The sequence below is a fragment of the Bombus huntii genome, chromosome 15 (genome assembly GCF_024542735.1).
Source record: "Bombus huntii isolate Logan2020A chromosome 15, iyBomHunt1.1, whole genome shotgun sequence".
Lineage (NCBI taxonomy): Eukaryota > Metazoa > Arthropoda > Insecta > Hymenoptera > Apidae > Bombus > Bombus huntii.
The window spans coordinates 10,442,661-10,454,188 of NC_066252.1; the positions used below are offsets into that span (position 1 = coordinate 10,442,661).

Here is an 11,528-nt window from a genome sequence, read left to right on the forward strand (position 1 = left end):
TTCAATAACAACGACATAAACTATGTCGCATTAAAAAATAATGTTTGGTGAATAATTTATCTTTGACGATTTCAAATAACAAATGAACAGTTCTTGTGACAATTTTCCAAAATAAAGCATTTTTAGACCTACGAATGTATCGTGTATTCCTTACTTTATTTATATAAATAATTTTTATTCGTTGCACGAAGAGGAAATTCTATAAATTAACAGCAATGTCCTGGAGCTTGTTAACGTTGTTTCAAATAAACTGGTATTTTATCTAGGTTGACAAGTTATTGCGAGATGGAACGCTGAAATGGTTTGTCGTTTCGCTTTCAAATCGAATTTACCCAGCTCTGTATCCCTTTTTTTCATATCCATTTGCGACTATGAATTTAAATAAGGCTATCGTTCATACCGAAATATACAGAAACATCGATCCACTGCAATTGTATACATTCGCTGTACTTTAAAAATCCCTATGAATGTTACCGTTTTACGTAAGATCTCGATTGTCATCAGAATAAAAGATACTAGATACTTGTAGTTAAGTATTATTTTTACAGAATTAAGAATATTCTAGACGAACCTTGTTTAAACTTTTGTCCAGGTGTTTATCCAATAAATGTTCTTCAAAAAGAAAAAAGAAAAAAAAAGAGAAAAGTGATGATGCCTTAAAAATCCTTGACAAACCTTATCGAGGATAAACAAAGGACTTTGAACGTTGAAAAACGCGAATGCTTCCAGAATCATTCGAGATAGACTTCGTGTCGGCTTTGATATCGCGGCTATGCTCGCAATTAGTCTTCCTGCGTATTTCAAAGTTAGTAGCGATCGAATTTCAGTCGCCTATGAAAAGCAAAAAAAAGATAGTTAATCTTATAAAATTCAATTAAAGGATAAGAATATTACATCGAAGATCTCTGGTAATAGAAAATACGAGAAGTTGCTTTTAGACAGCAAGTAATATGAAAATTAGAAAATTAACAAACACGAAAGTAATACGTTTTCCTTTTGCAATGTCCGATTGTTACAAGACACCGTAATATTATATTAAGATTCGAAGTTTAAAAATCGAAAAATTGACCGTTCCTAATGACACAAAGTATAGAAATGTGTTTCTACATCGTCGTTGTAAAAAGATCGTCGAAACTTAAATTATCACGATAAATAGGCCGAGTCTGCAGCAGCTTGCCATAAATCTCTACGCACGCCCCCTTTCAACTCCGATTATTCGCTTCAGTTTCCGATCGTTTAACTCGACGATCGTTCGTCCCTATTCGCCTAAACTCTAACCGAACCGTTTTAATAAAAATCGTTTCTCTCTCGACTCGCACGAAGCTTCAAATATTGAAATTGAAAAGTAAAATCTTCGATTAATTAAAAGAACTTTTAACGCTACTCGTGATAAATCAGTGTCGTTAAAGGAATAACAAATTTCAGAAATCTATAAGATTTTAATTTATAGGAAACCGTTGCTCGATATCATGAAATGTGGAGTTTCTTACGAAGCTTGGACATTTCTCCAATCTTTGTTAATTATAAAAGTAGTTCTCGGTGTCGAGAAACATTGGCTTCCAAATTTAGAATGGGAAACGGCTGAAAATTGGATTGGGAAACGGATACCTGAATTAGACAGTTACGTGACATTTCCCTTGGATATGAGACACGCAGTGGGAATTGGAAAATCGATCGATTTAAGGCTGTCTGGAATCGATTTACCTAGATCTGGATCTTTGGTCTTGCCCAGAAATGGAAAATTACAGGTAGGAATTAAGAAACACGTGTGAATCAATAATTACGTAAATAACTGACTAAAGACGTATGATATTTCAATTAATCGATGATTGGCTTCGTGATATGAATATTACTAGTTGTTAGATACGTACTATAAATTCAGTTCATAGGTCACCGGATTATATATTATAAATAGTAACAAATTAACGCGACGGTACATTCACAGGTGAAATTGACATTTGCTAAGCTTCGTTTTCCAATCTTTTGATGTTATTATTTTGATAATAATTAATAATTACTATTCTAGTAATTGATATTTTGACAACATAATATTATTCTAGATGCGAGTATAGATAATTGTTTTTATATTTGACAGGTGGTAGATTTATAATAATGGTAAATTAAAGTACCAAGTTTAAAATGAAATTGATCTTACTAATTGTAAGTAGAATTTTTCCATTCCTCGTTAATTCCCCCACTAAACACTAAACACTAAACACTAAACACTAAACACTAAACACTATACACTAACAATAACAATAACGATCTTGTTGTTGTTGTTGTTCTTATTATTTATAGTATTTCACGCATGTTTATGTCCAACATAATATGAACAAAAGAAAGTAAGTAATTTCATTTACTGTTATCCCTGTTTCATAACAATCAATCTAACGTGCGTTTACTCGTTAAGTTTTTTCTTTTATACTCGGACGTACTTGAACGTTAAAACTTCTAAAGTTCCACAGCTGTGTATTAATATATTAATATATCCTCTTTGTCCTATCGATCGTAAATCTAATTCTTCTGCTTTTGAAAGCAAGATTTAACGAGCAATATCGCAGAATGGTGGAAATAAAATGAGTACGATGCTTCGCCAGTTGCTTCGGTAAACTCAAAATCAGTAAAAATGAAATGGAAACTGCGAGTGCGAGATTTAAATTACCAAGTTTACGAAATTGTTAACCTCTTTCTTCAAAATTTTAATTACGAAATTATTAACCGCGAAGGAGGATGTTAAAGATAGCCATTTTTTAACTTCGTTGCGAACGAGAAAGTCTCGCAAGACATCTAAGTGCATCTCTCGAGGAAAATTAAAAAAGAACGATGGAAAAAACGGTGATGAAAAAGTGGCAGCGATCAAACTTACCCATGCCTTAGCTTAATCTTCATCTTCTTCAGATACCGACCCGCCTATGAAATAATTCCTCGGAAATCCTGCTGGTGAATCAATTAAAGTTTGAAATCTAGCAAATCCGAAGTACTACAAGATCGCTGTTGGCTATTGCTTTCGCGTAGCAATTATCGTAGCAACAATCCGATGGTAATTCATCATCAGCAGAATTTCCGAAGAATTATTATGTCGACATGGATGAATAATTATTCTGTAGCTGGATCAGAATTTGAAGAAAATGAAGATTAAGCGCAACACAGGGGTAGGTTTGGCTGCCGCTTTTTCATCTTTACACTCGTTTTTCTTAAATTTCCGATAAAATAACGTTTCTCGTTGCTTGACAGATGCTATTAATATTCTTGACAAATTTTTCGTTCGCAATCAGATCCGCAAATTGCCATTTTTTAAGATCGTCCTTTTATTTTCGTTACAAAATTTTTTTCTAGGTAACAATTATCATGCTTAATCAGTTTATTAGCCAATTAATCGATCAATTATAATAGTTGAGTGAAGCAGGAAAATCAGCAAAGAAAATCAGCCAGTGGTCAAGGTCGGGTCACCTATTCTGGGCCGACCCTCAAAATTGGGGCGGAAGTTCAATAGCAGCGCCGCATCTCGAGCAAGTACCATGTCGCCAAGATAACATCGTACTTCCCAGAAAGAATCAAACCTTCAGCGTACTTTTGCCGATGAAGAATATCGAAGTGAAATCGGTGAGAATGATGGACGAAAAGCAACCCTATAGAGCGTGGCAATGGGCAGACATGGTTCACAGTAGAGAGTTCGAGAAAGGAATATTCACAGTAAAGTGCGTCTCGCTGAACAAGCTTTTCATGAAAAATTTACCATGTTTCGGAGTAAAAAATTTGCAAATTACAGGATTTACAATTTTTCAAATGTTCGAATTTCCAAACTTTCCAATTTTCAAGCTACCAAATTTCAACGTTCTTAAATTGCGAAACCTTCCAACCTCCGAGTTTGTCAATTTTTTAACTTTCCAGTCTTTCAGCTTTCAAATCTGCGAATCTTGGAATTTTCAAATAACCCGAGCATCTAAATATTCGAGCTTCCAGACTTTGAAATCTTTGAACTTTTAAATTCATAAACCTTGCAAGTTCAAACTTCGTTCAAAACTTCGTTCAAAACTTCAGAGACACTTCGTGTATTCACCCAAATGTTTATTTAACTTTCGAAACGCCGCATTGAATTAAACAGTCGCGACTTTTACAAACCTACGATATTCAAAGATGATGCGAGATAAAATTCTACAGATACGTGGGCTATAGTTGCAAGGAGTGTCCCTGCCAAGACGATCCAAATGGCTACTATCTGGAAGAAATTTGTGCTATTGAAAGACCAAAGTGTGGATTCACGCCTTGCGAATATCCCATATGGGTAAATTCGACCAACAATTATTATCCTTTACGCAAATTCCCATAGACGTAATAAATTCTTGAAGTTCATTTTTGAAATAACGTTCGAGTGTAGGTGGAAGGTCACTGCTGTCGATACTGTGGCGGTCGACTGTCTTTAACAAACAAAGTACCTCTATCAATGGTTCAAGTATTAACAGACGAGGCTTTAGAAAGATACGCTGAAAAGCTCGCTTGGCACGTAAGACCTACCTGGAACGGAGCTATCGAGGTTTTGATAAAGAAGAAGCTCGACTATTCGGAAATCGATATCTTGGAAGCTACAGAAGACGCAAAGAGAGCGTTGCAAAGTAAATTCTATACGTTACGTTTCTCTGGTTTAATCTTTTCATTTTCTATTCTTCTCGTTACTTCGTTATCTCCAAATATGTACGTAACTAACGATTTTTTCTTTAATTTAACGCGTCATCGATATCTATTCTCGTAGGAATATTCGCAAGGGGAAATAAGTCAAGCTTGAAAAACGCGGTACTTCGCATCGAGGATGTGAATCGAACATACTGTTAATTCTTTTTATCGTTTAATTTAATTCCGTAGAAATAAGAATTAAAAATATATGGACCGTCCTGAAAATAATCGTACAATCGGCCGGCTAGCGATTCTACGTGGAAAAATAAGTGGAAAAAGAAGAATAACGTTTTTATATTTAAGGCTACGTTTTCGAAAGGAACGAACAAGTTTAATTAAACACTCGCGAGCAAATAGCCGTGTGTTACGTGGAAGTTTCGAATTATGAAACTTTTCTTCCTGCTCGTGTTTGTATTATTAAACATGGACAATGTCACGATTTGCTTTCTGTCGTTATCGTTATCTTATCACTTATCGATTATCACTTTCCTTTATCCTGTATCGAATTTCAATTGTCTGCGACACCCTGTATATGCCCACGTATATTAGAAATAGAATTAAAAATATAAAAATTAATGTTATCGAATATCGAAGAATATTGGAATTAAAAGTATTATCTCAACATAAATTTGTGCAGCTGTGGCCATTTTTTTAGATTATTTTCTCTCGTTTTAATCGTCGTAACGTGTACTTTGAACGAAACAAATCCCCTTTTAAACATTTCGGCATATTAAAAATTGACATCGGATGTTCTCTATTTGTGTAAAAATATGCAGAGGAATATTTAGACGCGATGCAGGAAATAAATTATTTTCCGGCACTACTACGCCCCAGAAGCGACCTGGTGTCCGTGCGGATTTCTTCCACGTTAATAAAAAGAAAAAAAGGATATAAATTATTTATTTCTTTCAAAATGGTTTCTACGGATTCCATGAATAATCGTACGGTTCTTCAACGAGACACGGCCTGATAATATCAGTTACTGTATTTTCCACTACATAGAAAACGATTAACCTGATCGACTATTCTGGCTTCATCGACGACGCAACCATCACTCTTTCAAGACATTTCCCCTCGAAACACTTTCCATGTTTAACATTCCCATTATTTCTTATATTCTTTTCACAAGAAAATATTATTTTACTTATTACTTTTAATACGCTTAAATACTTTACGTTTTATCTACTTGAAATTAAGTAAAACTACTAACTTAAATTGGCGACTGTCGCAAGAAAGTTATAATAGTATAAAATATTCTTCAATTAGCGAGTCGTTAAAAAGAAACTTTCCAACAGCATTAATTTCAGTTTTCATTCATTCTAGATTAACGAAAGTTATTCTTCTTCTAGACAAGGTAAACTTTATATTTTATCAAAGAAAGTGGGAAAATTCCGTGAAACTTTTTAACAGAATATTTTCTCAATCAACAAGCGATTAAAAAGTGACTTTCAAAGCTTCCTTAGTTTCAACGTCTACCATCTTTATATCAAAGAATTCGATTTACAATAAATAAGACGAATTAACTTATTGCTCGGTTTTTATACAAACAGAGTCTAATATGAAATGGTAAATTATTATCGCGAAATATTAAATCATTCTTCGAAATTAAGCGGAAGAAGAATATTTCCCAATGAGCTAAAAATCCTGAAATTGATTACGAAATCTCATTAACTCTGCTTCCTGACCTTTGCATCGTCTTCGATTCGATCGTATTTTTCTTCTCTCGCGGATTTTTTTAATTTGAGAAAAATATGGAACGACACTCGTTGTTTATACGTCAGAGTATTTCTTAAAACATGAAAAATTTGTTTGCTTCTTGCATCAAGAATTTCCATTACAACATTGAAACGTAAAAATGGAGAACCACGACAGATTTAAATCTTCCTTATTTTATCGTGCTTTTCTTTTTTTAATAGGTATGAAAATCGAAGTTTTCTCTGCAGAAGTAACTGGCGCTGCCGTGCAAGATAATCGTATGGCTATTACGTTGGTTCCGTTTTTGGGAATGCCAATGATCGTCCTTCTTCTTCTGTTCCTCTTCTTTTTATACTTTGGCTACTCTTACAGACAGTAAGTACTTAGTATAATTAATTAATGATCAACCTAGGGAGATAATATCCTTTCTTCTAACTCTTTTTCTCATTACGAGGCACTATAACGTCACGATATACAGTCTTTTATCCTTTTTGTACCTTCTGTGAATTCTAAAGTCTCCCGCGGGATTAACTTCGGATAAAAATGGTTTAAGAAATTTATGAGCTACAGCGAGACGATACAGAGAGCAACAGAAATATGATAATCCCTCCTGCTTCTAAATTTACCATAAAAGCGCTTTACATATTTTAACGTAAAAACGATTCATTTATTGTTCAAATTCAAATTTGTAAACTGTCAGTTTCAAAACTTCAAAGTCACGAGACTTCCAAATTTGCCACGTTCTAATTTGCAAATTTTACAACTTTCGGATTCACAGGTTTGCAAATATGCGTTAACGTTAAAATTTGCAAATTTACGAATTTTCGCCTTCAAAGTTCTCACGATTCAAACCTGTAAACCTTCGGATTCTCAAATCTTCAAACTTCGAACGTGTGAATTTTCGAATCTGTGGATTCACCTTCATCGTCGTACCTTCGGACCTCTGCTTTCATATACCTGTTAATGTCCCCGCAAACTGTGAAATAGCTGCTGAAACTACGAAAACACGACCCTTTGAATTTTCATATTTTCGCGTTTTCAAAAGATTCCACGTGCAAAGCTAACTTCGCGTTCTACGCTGCCAATTAAGCAAGCAAATGAATGAAAGAGAAAAGGTCGAAGGAAAAGGGGAAAAAGAAAGGAGAAGGCGGAATTAATAAATCGTCGAAAATAGCTGGCCGATGCATGTTTTCGCGAACGACAAACGGAAGCGAGCAGCTCAACGATTACGTGCGACTCGTTGGGAAAACGGCGATGAAGCTTTCTATAAGCTCGTCCCGTTTGACCCTTATATTCCAGCGACACGTGGGTGTCGATGACGAGGATCGTCGAGAGGCAGAGACAACACGGGAAAAGAGAGGAGCAAAGGGAGAAAAAGAAGAGAAACGCGATGGAAAAAGTAATTACACGGAATATGAAACACGAGGCGCAGTTTTCAACTGACTGCGTTTCTCCTTCGCTCGCAGCCCCGTTAAACCGGATGTTTCCGAAATTAACCTCCCTTCGGCATACTTTTAAACGAGACTGAACCAAATGTTTTTGAAACATTTATATGTCTCTTGAAACGTTTGATCGTGAGAACGTTTTGGCGAATCGATCGAAATAACATTGAAAAATCTGACGCGAACCGAATAAATTTGAAAATCGAGAGGTTTGGAAATTTGCAAATTCGATAGTTTGAACATCGAAGAATTTGCAAGTATCGATAAAATTCAGCGAAAGATATTTCGTCTAACGTATTGGGAAACCAACCAACTTAATCTTTGCATTTATATTCGGCTATGCGAGAAGTCCGCTTACAAAGTTATTAGAAACGACGATTAGTTTACCCATCGTAAACAGAAGTTCATTTTATTACAAATATCTGTTATGAATTCCGTTCGAGTAGCAGAAATTCGAGTATCGATCTCGGTGATTTTGAATAACCAAATCGCCAGGGAAACAGTACTGGTTGCTTCGAATTGCAGCAATGGTATCAGTGTTTACGTACGGTAAACCGAACTGCATATTGGAACGTGTGTAACTTCAAAAGTTCTCTTTGCTGTCGATCGAATCATTGGAAAGCAGTACGCTGGTAATACACGTGTACAAAGCGAATGTAGACACCTAATCAAACAGTTTGTGAAATAACATTTTCAATCACCGAAGGAAAAACGAATCGTAGAAGAGAAGCAGAAAATAATATTTCCAAGAGAAGATTAATAAGGGAGAAAAGGAAGGATATCTCTAAGAGATGCAAAGGTCAAAGAAAATAAGCGATAGAGTGTAAATGATGACTTGTGTAAATATAATTATAAGAAAGAAAGAATATAACGAATAATAAGATGCAGATTCGTGAAGCAATCGAAGAAAAAGGAGAAGCAGGAGAAGACGTGGAAAGCGAAAGGTCGAGAAAAGGAAGAAACGGAGAAGTCTAAGCTTTATCGCGTTATTAGTTTCTCCAACTACGAATGCAAACTCGTATTCCGCGACTACAGGAACGCTACTGCTATTAAATATTTGTCCGCTCAATCAGGCAATTTATAAAATAAAGTTTCAAATTGTTAGAAGAAACGGGGAAGTGAAAAGAAAACATAAATTCGTAAAGTAACGAACGAAAGGAGAAAAGGAAGAATAAAAATGGAATATTCTTTCCTTATATGCTTAGAAACTAGAAAATAGGAACTAGAAATTTCTGTAATTTAATTAACTCTGTTTGGTCAATGAGTAGCGCTGTTTATAAGTAAAAATATCGTAAATTTGTAGCTTTAAAAGAGAACGTTTAAAGAGAATTTAATGACCCAAAGTGCTGAAAATATTATAATAATGTTTTATATCACCGGTACCTTTTCTCTCATTTGTAATGAAAAATTCTATGTTCTCTAAATAGATTTCAAAATATTCTAAGGCATAACATGTTCTTCCGACGAAAATAGTTTTCACTATTCTTTGAGATTAACAGGAAATATTTCCAAATTCAGTTATCTAAGATAGATGTTTGAAACTTCAAACTTTTTGTTTTAAATGCAAGTAAATTAATGAAAGTAGTTTTAAAATGTACTTTTTCGTGCATCTGACATAAGTCACCAGACGCATTTAAGTATCCAGAATTTTAATCAGACGTCTCGTTATTATTTGCAGTTTCCTGCTAGGCTTCTCGGAGATCTTCTCTTCGATAAGGGATGGAATTCGAGCGGACAAAACGCAGGGTAGCAAACCATTCGGTTTTGCTCGATTCGAAAATAGTGCAGAGAGTAACGTTCAAATTGCCAACGTCGCCAACGAACCAAATCTCGAAGATAACGAAGCGGAGGGAAACGATCCGTCTTCCGGTGGAAGATTCGAAAATCCTCTGTACAGATCGAGAAGAAAAGGGCGCAAGGAGGATGAGGAGGTCTTAAATATGGAAGCTCCCCTCAGTTTATCGACTCTTAAGCGTAAAGTGGATGATCAAATTGAAGAAGCGGATCTTGACACCGATCAATAAAACGATAAAAATTCTCTTGCTTTTCTCTTTTGGTAGAAATTACAGAATTTCACGGCGTAAGGTTATGTTATTTAAATTTAAATATAAAGCAGCTTTTATTACGTTGTAATATAAGAAACGATTCGCTGTATAATCATTCTTTTTCAATAAATGTTATAACCGTTGTGAACGTACGTTATTTCGTACATTTAATCATTTACATCGTTTAATTTTTTTTCAGAAATAAAAAATTGAAATATTTTTTAACGATAAAAAATTCGCTAGAGAATTCAACGACGTAAAAATTTGTTCGTTTCTAAAATTCGAAGGACGTCCAGGAAATGAAAAGAGATCGAAATAATGTTATCAGGAGGTGGAGGTCGATAATTCATTACCAGAATCTTAATTAAAACGCGAATGAACGGTCCATTCAATTGTGCAGGCCTATCAGATTGGGCTGTGAAATGTGATGCGCGAATGGTCTTATTTCGACGGCATAATTAAGTCGGCATATAAGGTAAAATACGTAATTTTTCCATTTAGAATTGCGAAGAGAATTAAACGAGCAAAAGTATTTCTTTAGTAGTTCGCTTTAATAGAATTTCGAAGTATCGGTTACTCGATATTTTGATAAAAACGCTCGATGATCCTGTGAAACCTAACAGAAGAGTAAACCCGATAAGATTGCCAATACGAACAGTGACGTCATATGAAATCTATTATTCCACGTACGTGCAAAATCAATTAGCTGGTGAAGGTTATTTTCGTTTACTATCATTCCATCTATCGCGCCATGTATTACAAGTACTAAGGAATTTGTGTAGGAAGATTAAGAAGGGATTAGAAGACCACCTAAACCCACTAGTAAACAACTTATGTTCTAAGTTAATCCCAAGGAGACTGAGCAGGAAACATCCCAATGAACTAGGACGCTCAATAATCTACGAACAAATGTATTTAACTCTAAGGCACGGACTACTGGGAATACCGTCTACGAACTATTGTTCCAGCTCGTTATATCGATTTACATAGTCGTAACAAAATTGCAAATTATCTGGAGAAGAATATAAAAATAGTTTAGGAAGATCAACTCTAAAAGTGACGTAACGAAATTTGGGAAATCAAGGACAAACTTTCTTCAACACGATGTTCGTTTAAAGGGATTAGTATGATACCGTATGGTCGACGGTTCTTATATTTTGCCAGGAAATCGAACCACGCCAGACGCGAAATTGGACGAGTGGCTAAGAATTCAAAGGTGGAAAAGAAAAAAGTTAAGTCACATGTGTTTATTCATTTGTCATACAACGTTCGAAGTTAGACGAACGACCACGTGCACCGGCGTCCACGTGGCAGCGGCACACCATAATCGCGTAAAGACATTTACTCGTCGGGATAATAGGATAAGTCGTTGCACAGCTAACACGAGGACACGTATACCGAGATATACACAGTTGGTCTCTGCGGATAAATAATATAATGCACGCGATACATCATATATTTGGTGCAGGGCACACAGATGCTGCGAATGTATTTTACGAATCGGTAATCGATCGTCGATTCGCGATAATGAAATCGAGCGAACGTTATTTGCGTGTACGTGTCTGTTTGCGTGTGATCAGCCTGCGGATCTTTAGGCATTTATATTTAAAAGTATGAAATGCGAGAAATTTGGAAGAATAGCAACTCTTAAAATGCATACAACGTGCAAAAATAT

General features: G+C 35.3%; 1 protein-coding gene across 2 annotated transcripts; it reads left to right on the top strand.

Annotated features, from left to right (window-relative positions):
* The first annotated feature begins 659 nt into the window (after positions 1 to 659).
* On the top strand, positions 660 to 10,087 carry LOC126874118 (protein amnionless-like). Of its 2 annotated transcripts, XM_050635787.1 has the most exons (7): positions 660 to 1,345; positions 1,451 to 1,748; positions 3,394 to 3,698; positions 4,162 to 4,285; positions 4,379 to 4,613; positions 6,588 to 6,741; positions 9,487 to 10,087. In XM_050635787.1, the coding sequence occupies exons 2-7, from the start codon at positions 1,470 to 1,472 to the stop codon at positions 9,830 to 9,832; spliced, it is 1,443 nt and encodes a 480-aa protein (XP_050491744.1). In that variant the 5' UTR covers positions 660 to 1,345; positions 1,451 to 1,469; the 3' UTR covers positions 9,833 to 10,087. The 2 variants fall into 2 exon arrangements, with proteins under 2 accessions (XP_050491744.1, XP_050491743.1); XM_050635786.1 differs by having other exon boundaries at positions 660 to 1,748.
* The last annotated feature ends 1,441 nt before the right edge of the window (positions 10,088 to 11,528 follow it).